Source organism: Puntigrus tetrazona, chromosome 7, assembly GCF_018831695.1.
Source record: "Puntigrus tetrazona isolate hp1 chromosome 7, ASM1883169v1, whole genome shotgun sequence".
Classification (NCBI taxonomy): Eukaryota; Metazoa; Chordata; class Actinopteri; order Cypriniformes; family Cyprinidae; genus Puntigrus; species Puntigrus tetrazona.
In genome coordinates this window covers 22196777-22213309 of record NC_056705.1, presented here as the reverse complement: position 1 = coordinate 22213309, position 16533 = coordinate 22196777, and the positions used below count along the sequence as shown (strand labels likewise).

The 16533-nt window shown below is 37.8% G+C and overlaps 1 protein-coding gene across 5 annotated transcripts in view; it reads right to left on the bottom strand.

Annotated features, from left to right (window-relative positions):
- The window catches only part of dgkza (diacylglycerol kinase, zeta a), an 85836-nt gene that overhangs the window by 62876 nt on the left and 6427 nt on the right, over window positions 1–16533 (bottom strand). Inside the window, exon 1 of one of the 5 annotated variants that reach the window (XM_043243080.1) lies at window positions 7371–7513. The exons of 2 other annotated variants lie outside the window; for them this stretch is intronic. In XM_043243080.1, the coding sequence (XP_043099015.1) occupies window positions 7371–7477 (107 nt within the window). In that variant the 5' untranslated portion in view covers window positions 7478–7513. Of the gene's footprint in view, window positions 1–3398; window positions 4076–7370; window positions 7514–16533 lie in introns of those variants that run through there. 2 more of the 5 variants (XM_043243078.1, XM_043243079.1) reach the window with 2 other exon arrangements.

Below are 16533 nucleotides of genomic sequence, written 5' to 3'. Positions count from 1 at the left end.
ATTAGATTACTCTTACATTAAAGGTGACATATTTCCATGTTTAAGTGCACGCTGTAATTGTGTCCCTGGTGCATCTAAAAACTCAGAAAACATGAAAAAGAACAACCCCTTAAATTTTTGGTAAGCCTTTCTTTGCAAGCTTGTGAAAAAACAAGCCACTCAGATTTTGCTCCCCCGGCAATTTAGAAAAATGTGCAATTTTGTGCAAGTTCTCACCCATGGCACCACTATGCGAAACTGAATGCGATATTATGTAGCTTGTCAGTGATCCATATCTCTGTTTATTAACTGTCGCTCCGTATGAAAACAGCTGATGAAGATTTACTGCTAATCACAGAACTGGCTTTACTGATGAGATGTGCATAATATATCGATATATGATTATCAAAATCAAACATGTTTTATTGCAGAGTATCTCATGTACGAGCTGTAAAGGCAGAGCTCTATTCTGGAAAAGAGGACGGAGAGCAGCATCTCGTTTGCATTTAAAGAGACATGCATAAAACAGTTTTTTGTGCTTCCGTTTAAAACAGGCATTTTCAAAATAATAGAACAAATGATTTGTGGGGTATTTTGCGCTGAAAATTCGGACACATTCTGAAGACATATTACATATTGTAAAAAGGGGCATAATAGGTCTTTAACGGAATACACACACACATAAAAGAAAGTATGTTTAGACTGAGAACATCAGACATTGACACATACGTGAGTCAGTAGTGTTAAAAGTTCCCATCACGTGGCTTTTTGTCACTCATCACAGGGTTATATGTAGAGATGACCCAGATAGCTGGAGTCTGACATGATGAATGCGTCTCCGATGAGTTCTTCCAGCCTGACACAGGGTTGCCATGGTGACACAGAGGAACTTGCCGTTGTACAGCAGAGTTCCAGGACACGATCAGATGTATCCCGTCATGCTCTATAGTGCTCTAAAGTTAACGTATTTACACACGCACATACCGCAACCAACTCACTCTCATTTGCACTTAACGTCATCTCTGATGTCACAGAAGCTCTAAATGTAAACTCAACTGAGTACTTAAAGAAAACAAACAAACAAACAAACAAACAAACAGTGGGTGGGGTTTCTTAAGCCTGCCTGAGATCGTTTACAAAAGGCATGAAAATGTAAACAAACAAAAACGACAGAGTAAATAAATACTGAGCGAGAGAGTATGTGAGCAGAGGAAGTGAAAATAAATGATTTCCATTTTTTTTTTAAAGCTGATTGCGAAATCTTTAAAGTAATCTCACATAACAAGCTAAACACTTTACAATTCACACACACACACACACACACACACACACTTATACAGCAGCTCTGGCAGCCGTAGTCTTAATTATTCCTGTGATCTGTCTGAAAAGAAACTGATCTCACGGAAACCGAGCTCTACCAGAGAAAGTTAATAATTCAGTCTGATTGACATCCTCTTCTCACATCTCTGTTCATCTTCATGCATCAATTAATAAGCTTGACACAATCATGCTCACTAAAGCGCGCAGCAGGAGCCGTCTCATCAGAGGGAACACATGCGGAGCTGAGAAGGCGAGAGATAATAGAGGTGATAAAAATGTTGTCATGCTGAAAGAGCTTCTGTCAAACCTTCCAGAGCTGGCATTACCATGTATCGTTTTAGCTGAGCAAATCCTCCCATTCTGCCACACATGGTGACATAACTAATCACCCGGTGATCTCTTCATGTTCTGCATCATTATTAAGTTATGACTGTATATTCTGCATGTGTAGGTGATGATGGCATATCTTCCTCCACCTCTTTCTTTCTCTCACTCTTTTATCAGTCCATCACGTTGTTTGCTGTCTGAAACCGTTCGATGGATAAAAAAAAAAAACAGATTAAAAATAGATGGTGACTAATCAGCAGAAGAACCGGGATCTCACCTCCGATTTCTGAGGATTTGGACAAAGACGCGCACAAACACACTCGTGTTTACCAAGCAAACATGCTCTAATGAAAACGTACAGTACATACTACTGTTGGGCCGAAGGCAGGGGCACATCCTGGATGGATGATCTGTCAAATACAGTATTCTGGCCAGACGTGATGTGACAAGCAATGTGTCTTTCCACACCAGACAACAACCAGTCCAAAATCAATCACACAAACTCTCTCCCTCTCTCTCTCTGCAAGCACACTACTATCTCACGCTGTCAACAATATGTAAGAAAACAATAGCAAGTGATATACCAACTTAAATCTAAGCATATTAGCAGCTTATAGTAAACCTATCCACATACAAACACACACACAGTCTTGACACAATGCTGCTTTTCTATCAGAATGAGCGAATGTGTTTATACTCACGGTTTTGCAGGTTTTGCATAGTAAAGCTACAGCCCAACACTCAAATATTTGAATGATTAAATACACATTAAGCATCACTTCAAGGAGCAAGTGTGCATCATAGAGGTCAACTCATGTGATTAAACCAAGCTACAATCACATTATCTGGGTCTGTTAACACAACTTCACAAAAACCAAAGGCTGGTACGATTTCAGTTGAATTAAAGAGGAAAAGGGAGTAAAGAAGTATTAACAAATAAATAGTACATTCATTTTAGTCCTTTATTTACAAAATAGTCCCCCCCCCCCCACATGTGCACAATGTTGTCCTTCAAAACAGTGTGTAAGGAAAGGTGGAACACATTCACTCATCTCAGCATATCACATTTATACTCAACAGATCCTTACCGTTACTGCTCTCAAAAATACCATTCCAACTTAGATTTAAAGTCTAACAATACATGTTTCAAAAAGTCTAATTTAGTCAGAATTATTGCACTCTTTATTTCTATAATGCTCTGTCTGATGTGCTCATCTGCTCATCCCAGAGCTCATTCATTGAGGTCCATGGAGTGCTTATCGACAAAATAAGCCTAAAAAGAAAACATTCACATGGCTTTCTAAAATTTACAGATAAAACTGGATAAAAGGATAAAGCGTTAGGGGCTAAGAATGGGGTAGGCAACAAATAAAAAAAAAAAGTGACATGACTGACGGATGCTTCTAGTCCAATTCATTGTTCACAGACACAAATAATCAATAACCAAAGCTGATAATGTCAGTTATTTTAGGCTTTTTTGATACGCTGGTACAGCCAGAATCCAAGAAGTCAGCCTAAGCATAACACAAAGTGTCAGCGAACAAACGCACAGCCAGCGTCTGGCTAGGTATCATGCACAGTGTTACAGAACACAACGTGTTGTTATTGCAAACGCACAGCACAAGACTCATGTCTGAGATGGAAACATTGAATGGAAACTTGAGCACACGCACCCTCTGCAAGTTCTCATTAATATGCAATCGTTCTTTACATCTACGCATGGACAAAAAAAAACAAGCTCATGACACGCTCATCAGGTGTGTTTGACTCACCTCCTTCCAAACAGCCGTAACCCAGTAAAAGTCCTACTGCTGTGACGGCGACCCACTGCGACTCTTTCCCCCTCTGGCTGTGGGTTTGACGGGAGGTCAGAGTTGGATGAAGAAGCGGACGTAGAGGCCAGAGAGGTTGCGACCTCTTCCCTGTCCTGGGAACCTGCTGCTAACTCCTGCTCCATCAGGAGCCTTCGGCCGTCAATCAAACACAGGAAACTAATCCCGAACTTAAGGAGTCAGAGAGCCCTCATGCTGAGAAAAACCAGAAGAGAAGGGTCGCACCATCCTGCTCTCTGCCTCTCGGAAAGAGAGGGAGGACAACGCGAAAGAGCGCTCAGTCCTCCAGATCCTTGCAGACTTCCACGTGTGATCCGCTTCCCATTCCGTCTTCAAGACACTTAATCCTATAAGCAAACCACCACATTCCTCTCCCCCCTCCTCTCTTTCCTTCCTGCCTCTCTCTCTCTCTCAGGAAGTTCTTACAGTCCCAGTCTAAGCAGAGTCATAAAGCAAAGAGAGCTCCTCCAGTCCTCTCTTCATGTCTTAAAGCGCTCATCTCCTGTTTTCCTCCCACAGCGGCTGCCGCTTACACTCACACATGCATCTATGCAGCCGCATACACATACGCTCTAGCTGCCGGTTGCACTCACAGACATTACACCACACCAGGAAGTGTCAAACTCAGAAGAGACTCATTTGTAGGACCCCAACTGTAGCTGCCCCTCCAGGTGCCTGATTGTTTTTGACCTTAGCTCTTTGCATCTGTCTTTCTCTGTCTGATCTGAAGAAAATGAGGTATAACTCAGACAACAGAACAAAGCAGCTCACCATTTACTGATCGGATCGAAACTGCATCTAGTTATGCTCAATTATCACAGACAAATGGTTACTTTGAAGATCTCTGTGCAGAACCGGTCAAAGATAAAAAGTCTGAGGTCACAGAAGCATATATATATATATATAAAGCAAAATGTAAAACAACGCACACACAGAACAATACGTTTACAGCTGTGTGAAAGCCTTTCTATCAGGAGAGAAGGTAGGAGGGAGATTTTATAGTAGTCAATAAATGCAGTTTGACTCTGAGAAAAGAAAGAAAGCAAAAGGTAAAGGGAAAAAAAATGGAAAGAGATATAGCCTCAGGTTCTCAACTGTTATTGATTTCTGCCACTCTGTGTGTTAGAAGGCTGTATCTTAACATTTGTTGAAGGTTTTTCTTTTATATCTTTCAGTTGCATATTTACTAACAACCCCCAATGCAGCGAACTAAACCCATTTTGAAAGAAAATAAATCACAGATGAAAAACATTTTTCACTTTTATCATTATTTCACTTTAACTTGATATACTAAAACTAATAAAAAAAAACATACAGACATATTAAAAAAAAAAAGGTTAAAAGAAAAACTCCAAAATAAGAACAAAAGCTGTAATAGTATCTCAGCGATATCAAAACACTCTGGACAGAACCACAAAAACCAGAAGGAAAGTATTGTCACTAGGTCATATTGTGTCTGTGACTGTCTGTATACGTGACAACAGAATAAGAAAGCCAGCAGAAAGGTTCCTCTCCACTACCTACTGTTCACACTCACTACAGACTTCCTGTGAAGGAAGGAAATGATGTCACAAAAATGGGAGTCATACACAATTACGGTTGGACCACAAACCAGATATTGTTTCCTGCTATTCTTCTCTTAGTATGTGTGCTTGTGTAAGACAGCAAAATACATAAAGAAGGAAGAGGGAGAGAGGAGGTGAAAATAGGACAGCTGAAATAATGCGTAAGAAATATAACTGTGTAGGAGTGACAAGTAGGATTCACTCTAACCTGGATTCAGCCTGATCTAATATACCACCAAAAACGGCAGAAATCAATCCATCCATACTCATTTTCACTGTAGCACCTCAGCAGGACACATTCTAGTAAAGCACCTTAATTCGAGTATCAAATCTTTTTTTGACCCTCGAGTTAACCCTTGAGTCTAAAACTAATGATGATTTTGTGCATCTCTAGGCTATATCTCCACCTTGTGGTTACATTGAGTAACAGTGTGCCTGCAGGGGTTTTCATGGTTACAGTTTTTAAAAAACCACTGATTTATTTACTCAGGTAAAGCGTGTGATAACAAGCTGTGCATTAGTTGATGATGATATTTACAACAAAGCGAAAGTGGCTATGAGCTGGCTATGAGTGGCTATGATGAAAAAAAAAATAGTAATAAACAAATAAAAATCTGTCACGCTGTTCTCACAATAAATACAACAACTTCATTATTAACCTCTGTAATCCACTTACTCACAAAATGGCAATCTTTCACAACCCAACATCTTCCTCTGTCTCTCACACACAAACACAAACTTGTCATGAGATTCTAAGATGAGAGCTGGTGGTCACAGATGGTTTCCATATGCACATTTGATGGTTAACTATATATGGCATAACTACATTCAAGAACACAGAACAACCAGACAGTGACACTGAAACTAAAAATACAGTACATGCACACAGAATGTCAGTTATTTCTGGAACCTATACCGAGATGCAAGTGTGGTATTTCCATTTACATGCACTTTATTATCACGAGAGCATTGCATTAGCATTGGCAAAGTCAGGAGTTCGACTCCGTAGAAAGCATGATTGATAAAAGGCAACTCAATGCAAAAGTATGTTGCTTTGGTTAAAAAGCAGAAATGTAAATATTCTTAACCTGCATTTACATAATGGGTCAAGATGCTGCTTTCTGCATGCATTTACTCTGTTGGCTTATTTTTAGTTGACATCTGCTTGTGATGACACAGGCACAACTTTAGAAAAAAGCTGCACGCCCTTAGCTGGCTAAGTTGATAAAATACAAGTGCTGTTCTTGTATTTGTAACAGATAAGTTTGATAGTTACTGCACACAAGCTGGAACACTGACACTAAAGCTGAATCAGAACTCTTAGAAAATACTTTCTAGTAGGTCTTAACAGGTTTTTTTTTTTTTTTTTTTTTTTTAAAGGTATATTCTATAGTATGTGATTCTACAATATGACTTTGAAATGTCTTTAAAGAAGCCCCTTCTGCTTAACAAGCCCGCATTCATTTGATCAAAGATACAAGGCAGTAAAATATTGATATTTTGTATATGAATACATTTTAAAATGTAGTCTATTCCTGTGATTCCAAAGCAGAATTTTTAGCATCATTACTCCGGTCAAGTTCCTTCAAATAATTAATTCCAATTTGAAGCTAAAAAAAAAAAAATTATTACTTTTAATATTGTTGTTGCTGAAAACAGCTGAGTAAAACTTCAGGTTTTTTAAAAGGTTCGTCTGAAATAAAAATATTTTGTAACATTATAAATGTTTTCATCATTATTTAAAGCATCCTTTCTCAATAAAAGTATCAATTCCTATCATTTATTTTTACATTTTAAAATATATTCAAATTTTACCTCAAACCTTTTACAGTATTACTGCTTTTGCTATAGTTTAGATCAAATAAATGCTTTGTGAGCAGACGAGAATTTAAAAAAATAAAAAAATAAATAATAGTAATAATAATAATAATAATAATAATAATAATAATAAAAATCGTCCTGTTCAAAAACTTTTGACTGGAAAGTGTCACTGTCATATGACCTACCAGCACACTGCCCTGTCCAAATCCTGTCCCTTGGCTTCCACCGATAGCAGAGTGTCCATGGAATACTTATTCCAGAATTTTTCTAGTAATAGGTACCTGGGCCTATTGTTTTTTCAAAATACATACTTCTCCTTTGCATTCTATGCAATATGACAATAATTTATAATTTATGATGTTCTTATTGCAAAACCTTGCAGCTGGCTTCAGATTCAAATGCTGCAATGTCTTCATAGTGCTGAGCAGAGATCAGAGTGTCATTCTTACATCTAAAAGAACTGGAGTAGCATGGGCCATCAAACGTTAAGAACATGGAGGCATAAGCGAGTTTAGTTCAGTCTTACCTGTGGTAAGGCCGAGGTGGAGGGGTGGGGGGCAAGACCCATTTCCCCCTGTGTGCCCACATTTCTCTGTATCTTTCAGGCCTGCCAGAGTGCCTAGTTACAATCATGCACACAGCTACTGTAGACAGCAACTGACCCTCGCAGTCTGTGCCTCTCTGAGCTAAATCTTTCTTCCCCAACACCCCCAACTTCCTGTTGTGACACTTCCTTATGTGAGTGTATGTTTGTGTGTGTGTGTGTGTGTCTGTGTGTGTATGTGTGTGTATGTGTGTGTGTGAGAGAGAGAGCAAGAGAGACAGACAGACAGACAAACAGATGGGTCAGTGGTAAAGCTTGATTCTTGTAAAAGAAACCACCTTAAATAGAATATGAGCTAACGACTACAAACACACAAACTGTGAACAGGATACTGTAGGAAACTATTTTTAGTACACTTAAAGGACAGCCCCAAACACACACACACACACACACAACTGGCAGGCAGCTTTCCCTACTTCATATGAAGTAAAATGACTAATGAACTTATATATTTCTGTTCATAAGATTAAGAACACAAGGCGTTATAAGACGCAAAAATGAAGAACGGACATTGAACACTTACCCGCAGATGTGTATCTTATGCGTATATTTTATAAAGCATGATATTTAATGAAGCAAAGCCTGTATTCCATTTACACTGTCTGCCTTTCTATTAGACATGCATTTTGCTTATCAAAATATTTGGTTTTATCATCGCCTCACAAATTTCAGTTTACTGCTGTAAAGTCTCATCCAAAATATTACTGAAAAAAATATTTGTTTGTAGTCCTGAAATTTGTTCAGTGTTAAAAGAGTTACACAGTCATTGTTTATTTTGACTTTCCTCTCATTGTCTTTCTGCAAAACACTGGGTTTGCAGATTGTTACCTTAGTGGAAGCAAGAAGGCAGATTTTTGCTAGTACTGACCAAACTTCATTTAACTCCAAAGAATTACTTTGAGATGTAATATGACAGGGAAAAGAAGTACAAAAAGAGCATGTAAAATGCTGTCATCTCCCCTCTCTCCACTAGGGGGAGAATGTACTCTTCTTCCCTGATGATTCTTTAATCCGTTTGGCTATACCATTTCTGCCATTGTTGCTTTTTTCAACTGGAACAAAAAAAATAAAAGAAGGATGTTTTGATGTATTGTGCTAGGTGCTCTTATCCATGCATTTACGATATGCTACACATGTCAATTTCTTCCAACTAAACTTTTATTTTGTAGGTTGTACTGAAGACCTGTGTGAAAATAATTTGAACAAATGAAATGGTGAAATGCTCACCAAAAATGACTGAGGAGATGAGGTTTATGCCTTTGTGTCTTCGTAGTTCACACAGTAAGACGGCAATCACTAAAAACACGAGTGTCATGCATGCTTGAGTATGTGTGTAGCAGACATATTTAAATTGCAGGGTTTTTGTTTGCAGTTTAATACAGTTTGCATGGCAAGTTTACAGCTATACCATTTCATATTCATATATCCAAATTCCAAAATGGTATATGGTATATCCATAATGGTGTTTTAAGATCCTGCATATTTACACAAAAAACATACAGAGTCCACACAAAGAGTGGATTAGACCACTGGCGCTCTTACAAATTTATAAAAAAAAATTTTTGTCAATTATCAGCAACCCAGATGGATTTAAATATGGTATAAAATATATCACAGAGCTCATGGTACTAAAGTATGATATCCGTAGAAGCAAACAATAAAGTCAGCCAAAAAGAGCACGTGCACAACTTGGTTTTGTGTGTGTGTGATGTGGCAGCGTTTGCTGCATCTTTCACAGCCGAGTGTGTTGGACATTGTGTTCCAGCCCATGAACTCTAGCTTCAGAGAGATCAAGGCCAAAGTTACCATGGCGTCTGTCACTGTAGTGACTGCTTATCAGCTACAGGCATCGATTAACTAGGAAACAGTAAAGGTCGGTTGTGATTGGCTCTTATTAGCTTGTTTGCAGCTTTGTCATGACAACGTGATACAGTGACCTCAAGACTAATTGGAGCAGAGAGAGTTGGTCTAATAAAACATGGCCTATTGAACGTTTACAGAGTTCAAAACCGCAATATATCAGAAACTGTGTGTGTCTGGACACATTATAAAGTACACACAGTTTACATCTACTCTGATATCGCTCACACACTTCAGCATTTGTAATCTGTGTTGTACAGAAAAGGCTTGAATAATTAATTTGAACTCAGTCACAGGCTCTCTTGTGTCTTAACTTTCTGTAAGCGTGTGTGTGTGTGTGTGTGTGTGTGTGTGTGAGAGAGAGAGAGATTGCATTTGTTTCAGATCTTTTTCAAGCACACAATAGGACTGGTTTAGGATTAGGTTTTCTGACATCTAAGCAGCTGCTTTCTCTCTCAAGAGCGTCTACTTGATGCTTTAAGAACACTTACAGGAACTGGTTTCAGTAAACTAATGAACATGACTCATGAAACGGCACATCCTAACTAGAGTGCTTTGCCACAAATGGTGCTGTGGGATCTGTTCCTGGTGTGATTCTTTCGCTCCCTTTTAAACCATGTAATGTCAAAACTTAGGGAAGCGCTCTCTCTGTGCTCAAAGCAGAGGAAAGGAGGTGTTTTTGTGATGGCTCAGACTGTGGGAGGAGAGCTCCCGGTGAAGCAGCACCTGCAGGGCACACTGACTCACTCCAAATACACTCCAATCTGCAGCCATTATACACACCCTTCAGTACAGCTGGGACCCTCTAACTCACTCTTACACACAACAGACAGACACAGAAGGCCGTACACACTCGTACAGCACATGTCCAGCAATACTTTATACTGTATCCGATGAGAAATTGATTTCAGATTAGTCTAGATATACATTTGAACATTTTCAAAAAAATGGGACTTATTATATACTGTGACACTATTTACCAAAAAAAGGCAATGATTAATATATAGGCCACCACATGTGACACAAATCACACAAATCGCTGTACTTTGAGGAAACACAAAAATGTCAGAAATGTCAGTTTACTTTCAAGAGACAACAAATTGTGCACATGCAGTTTCAGAATCATAATTTCTAATAATCTTTATTATCCTTAGTCTTTGCATCTGATATAAACAGTGTCAGAAAAACATCTAACATGTTCATGCGTATGCAAGAATGAGATAACAGTTTAACTTGAAGTAATAAATGATTTATTCTAGTAGGATGCTAGTAGTCTTGTTTGTTGCACTGAAATGATTGGAATGTGTTTTGACTGCTGAAAGCAATAAAAAGTAGAATAATAAATAACAACAAATACGCTTTTGACATATCCAATTATAAGTTGTATATGGCATATCCCATTATAAGTTGTAAAAAAACATAAAAATCAGTCAAACATCAAGTTGTTATTATTAGTAATAGGATTTTGTTGATGTATCATCATAAAAAAATAACTTGAACATAGTTGTCTAGTGACTGGCATGGCATATTTCTATAAAATATAATGAAAATATGAGGGTCAGGGGAGAGGGGGGGGGGGTGTATTTATACCTCTGTCAACAGAAAAATAAAAGTATCTGCTCCTAGTCTGCACACAGATTTCCTCTGAGAGAAACAGAGTGACAATAATTAGAAATGGATGGAGGTTGAGAAAGATGAAGACAGACAGGGAGTTATACAGAGAAAGGAGGAATAGAAAGGCGGGGGAGGAATAAAGAGAATAAGAGAGACTCAATTAACAAACGCCCACTTCCTTACTGTCTGTGGTTGCAGCATTATCCTCTGGAGCAGCCCACAAGCCCACACAGATGACTGTCAGACACGATCAAATGCTCACTAATCTGATGGCTAAAATAATCTCTACTGAGATTATCTGTGGAGATCTGTGCTTATTTATTTTCTTACTTGGTCATAAATGGACGTCCTCTCCATCAATCTTATCAGAGGAATGGCTGCAGAGGCTCTCGATTTCCATTATTTTCTATTTGGAACTAACTATATGACAAACACTCCCTCTCTTTTTATTAAAACATGTTTTCCCACATCCCAAGGACCACATCACTGTCGAGATGACCCCTTATTTAAAATCACCTTTTTGAAGTAGTCTCGTTTACAATTCTTTTCAGAAGAACATGCACATGGTGTGAATATTATTTTTGCCAATCTCACACTCTAGGGTTACAATGGCCAGATTTTGTAAAGAGAGAGAAAGAGCAGCGTCTGAAAGAGATTTAAGAGATGGAGCAGCATAAAAGTGAAGCTCTTATAGTGATGCTGTCGAAACAACGCTTTATCCAGCCTTTTAAGACTCGAGTAGTGGTCGACTAATGTGGATTTTTGGTGGCTAATGCTGATATTTTAGCAAGTATGGTGGCCTGATGGCCAATATAAAGCCACTAGTCACTAGTATACCACATTATTTGATTTAAAAGTAGCAGAAACAACTGCTGAATTTGAATTCATTTCTTTATATAAGACAAGGAACACTGTTTCAAATCAGTTGAATTCTCTTGTCTGCATCCATTTCACACAGACAGATGACAAATGAACACTTGAACAAAGTGTTACATATTTAAACACTTAAAGACATAACACTTTAAACGATATTAATACATATTTGCTAAATGTGAACATAAATGGTGGTTACTGGAAAAAGAAAATGCTATAGTACTTTTCCATATGCCGTTTACTTTCTTGGTTTAACAGTTCTGTAAATAAAAGATCCGTCATTAAATCATTTATTAGTAAACTAATAAAGGTGGATAATAGTAGCTCCATGTCTTCAGATGCTGGTGTTTTCAGTGCATTAAAAACTAAAATAAAAGTCCTTTGTGCTGTCAAGATAAAAATAAATTGGCCAAACAGAAAAACTGGCAGACCAATGCTGATAAAAACTTGGGTGCTTCTGTCTGAAGAACAGTACAAACATGAGGCTAATACAAGGGCACACTGCATACATTATCTGGTCTGTGTAGCTTCTATCTAAATGTTCATGCATGACTCTTACATCATCAGCGGTTCAAGCATTGTTGTGTCACACTTAAGGCTTAAGGCAGTTTAAGGCTGTCTATACCTGTGTGTCAAAGGGCAAAACATCCAGCACAGGCCTCAGTTTTCCATTAATATTTAGACCTCATCTCAAAAGAACAACATACAAAAATATACTATACTACACATTGTTGTTACTTGTGATCTAACACATCATTCGGCTGCAGAATTCTAATCAAATCTAAAATAGGTGCTTAGTCAATTTGGTCTTTAAATATTACTGTCTCAGTACTTTAGTACTTTGTGTTTTTATGGAGTTTTTTTTTTTTTTTAATCAAACCGGTGGGCAAATGTGTAAAGACCTCTTTACTCCTGGTCACTTCATGTATTTCTACTGATCAGACCAGGTGAAAACTATCTTCATTAAAAGTAGTAAAACTGAATTATTTTACCAATGCTTATGCCGCTCTCTCCAACTGCAGTCTTTTATCTTGAGCTTAGCTGATAAATAAAATGCTGCTTGCTTGTATCAGTTATTTTCACTGGTGACAACTCAATTAGCATATAGTGCTGGAATTTTAACACATTGGACAGATATCTGATCGGTAAAAACATGTGACTATGCTCACTTGTTTACACCCAGAAAAAAAACTGTGAGTGGCCATTGTGCTTGTGTGTCTTTGATTGGCCACAACGAACAATGCTGTAAAAACATGCTGTAATCTGAAACTTTTGACACGGCACAGGAGCACAGGAGCATTTGAAAGCAGCAGTTATACTCATTATCATTATAATTACAATATTTCCATTGTATATGTACAATGCATCAAAGCTATTGTGATTATATCGCTTATATTTAATGTGTTGCTCTGCATGAGGCTTGGTATTTACAGATGAATAAGAACAGACACACATACATGAAGTGAAAACTCAAGGGTCTCACTGTGTCTGGTTTCATAAGCAAACAGACGTCTGGCTACAATCTAAAGTGACTGCACTTAATCGGTCAAAACTCTGCTTATTAGTTTGAGCTTACCATCAAAAAATAGGTCTACACAGGCCTACATCAATCTCTATTTTAATGGTGTAATATAATTGCATTATAATATAATTGGACACACACAAACAAAGCAGGGCTTACAATGAAACTTTGGTGGGTATTGTTCCGGCCAGGTGTGCCTGATTTTCAACTACATGCTCAGCGTTGACCTAAACAACAGCACTTTCACTTTCCGTCACAGTTGAGAAGTGACATTTCAGTGCACTGTTCAAGGCCACAGAAGCACACTGACAGAAAGGACAGGAAAAAACTCTCACTTTAAGGAAGAGAAACAGGACAGACTGAGACAGAAACATGGTTCGGTCGCATTACTTAAAATGAAAAACCTGTCATATAGGATCTGTACTCCACTTTAGGAAACATGTACTTGTCTCTAACCAGAACCGTAATGTTTTTACAGCAACAGGCTTTCCTGCCAGTCATTATCCTTATATTACCGCATCATTCCCCTTTATGACCTGACCTTTCAGGTATCTCATTACTGCAGCGGCGGCCTATTCTGCAGAAGAACAGATTTTCTTCCCATTTTGATCCTCTTACTGCTCAGCAGTACAGAAAAACCTGGGTCATTATCTGGCTTTAATGAGCCCTAGTCTTGCGCGTTCTGGTTTCTGGGAAACCAAAAATCCCCACTGTGGCTGTAGTTCTGAGAACATCTTCAGTTTGGAGATTCATGGTCTCAAAGGTCACGTACACTCTGCCGCTTAACGCGGTCATCCCTCCTCCTCTATTTGGCCGATAGTCTTTTACAACAGCATTTACTAAAATTTTTATTATATTAAATATAAAACAAACCAGTTAAAATCTACAGACTGCAGTGATTATAACCTACAAATGGCTTACTAATTTCTCCAGATATTAATGTTTTAGTATGTTACACTTAGTGTTTTAATGGTGTAAGACTGGTGTAAAAACCAGGACCCGCAGGGCAAAGTCGACCCATTATGATCTTTGATTTGGCCCAATTTGACTTTTTTTACCTATTAATTAGCAAAGATACGGACTGGAAGTTCAACAATCAAACAGGGTATGTGTCGTATGAATGGACATGAGGTTTCTGATAATACTATTACATATTGAATAATGTGGTGAATTCAATCCCTTTATACAAAACACAGCCCTGGTAAAACAGACAACTGCTTTGGAAAAATCAATGCAACGCATAGCATACAGAGTTCATGCAGGGCCAGCAACAGCCCTCCCCCCCCCACTTCATCAAAGACAAATCTGATATAGACATGAGTAACTCTTCTTCAACCATATCACCATCTCCTTCATCTTAATCAGGCCTGGTAGACTACAAAGCCCATTATTCATAATTCATGTAGGTCTGGTGGTTTTAATGTCATTAGACTGTTTCAATGGGCCATGTGTGATTTCATAAAAGACCAGCTGGTGGTGTGTCATCTGTAAAAAGACAGATCTGCACAGTTTCCGCGTACATCTCAAAAACAAGGTCTGAGCCATCTGACAGACGTACTGGATTGTGTCCCATGCCATTGAGCTTTGATTAACAAGATAGGCTCTCTCGAAAATAAAAAGAACAATAACACATTTTTGTGCATGATGTTCCATTTGTTAAGTCAGCCCTCCTACAGTTCTTTTGTTCTCTGGTGGCAAACACTTTTCCAAGACCACTATAATAATATATTGTAATCATCTGCTCATCGTGTAATCCACGCATTCAGGTAAAACTATAAATGTTAAAACATTTGTGTTACATAATTTATTTGAAAAGGCTTAAATGTTATAGTGGTTTTACCATAGTTAAAGCAAAGAGTCATTAATGATATGCAGCTTTTGCTTGGCACTCGCCTGCAAGCTCAGACATCGATATAAAACAGAAACATTTACTTCAAATTTAAGTTGTTCATAAAAAAATGTGTGTCACCAAAATGCTAGGAATAAACGAACACACTTGAACAACTCTGTTGCTGCCCAGAGAAACAAAGTGTATCCAATTCTTTGAGAAACTGAACAGGGTTATCTTTCCCTCACAGCCAAAAAACACTTTTTTTATGACATTATTGATTTCATGGTCTAAAAACAAAATGACAAATCCTTCTCAAGCAAGTCATGTGAAGTGCTTCCGATGACTTCTGTAACCAGAATGAAGCACATTGATGGGTATGTTGTTGTTCTCGCTCTGCCTATCAGAATGCATGAAATACCAATAGCATGTCTGTCTATCGCCATCCAAAAAAATAACTAAATAAAAATAAGTACCAATAGTTGTGTCCAAGAGACTTTAGTCTCACACACAAACAAACATGTCCGTAAACTTAGAAAACCAGATATCAAAAAAAAAAAAAAACACAATTCTTGTTAAACATGCAAAAAGTAAACTTTTTTTTAATACCGCCTAAGAACTGCAATGTCATGTGAGCATGAGAGCGATAGAGATGATAATCAAAAACAAACAAATTTTATATGTATTATGCTGCCTTACTAAACTAGGCACTAGCTGTAATTTAGAAACTCCACAGACACATTCTAGTGATACTCAAATTATTACATCTTGTAAAAAGTGCTGTTAGATGCAAGAGCTGTGATGGGCACAAAGCAATGATTCTACAGTTTTATAAATCAACATGATGAACCATGATGACGCATGCATAAGCAGGTGCCCATATAGGAATCTGTAAGCTAAATTTAAGGATTGAGTCTAAAGACAATGAGACTGTACAGCCTGTGATACTGGTGTGTTAAACTGGCCAAGGCTAATGAATAATGACAAATATTCAATTCCCTGAAATACTTCATGTGCTCGATCTGAAATTGTCAAAAACAATGAGTCTCAACACATGACATTAACAATGATGTGAAAGTAATACAATTATCCAATTTGCATGAACTGAATGTTATAAATGTGAAACTGGCTGTTTTAACTGTTTTGAGTTTGTTTTATTATAACTATTCTTTATGGAAAAGCATGCACATCAATGCCAGCCTCTTCCTTTTTTAACAAAAATGTTTGAAAACATATGAAGCAAATAGTAATACACAAAAAATATCTTTAGTTTTTTTTTAATTTTATTTAGGCTAGCCGCCTATCTCTAAGTGATATGTTGATGTGAAGCTATGTGTGCGTGTGCTCTTGTGATAGTAATCCAGAGTTGGATTAGTCATCTGTGTAAA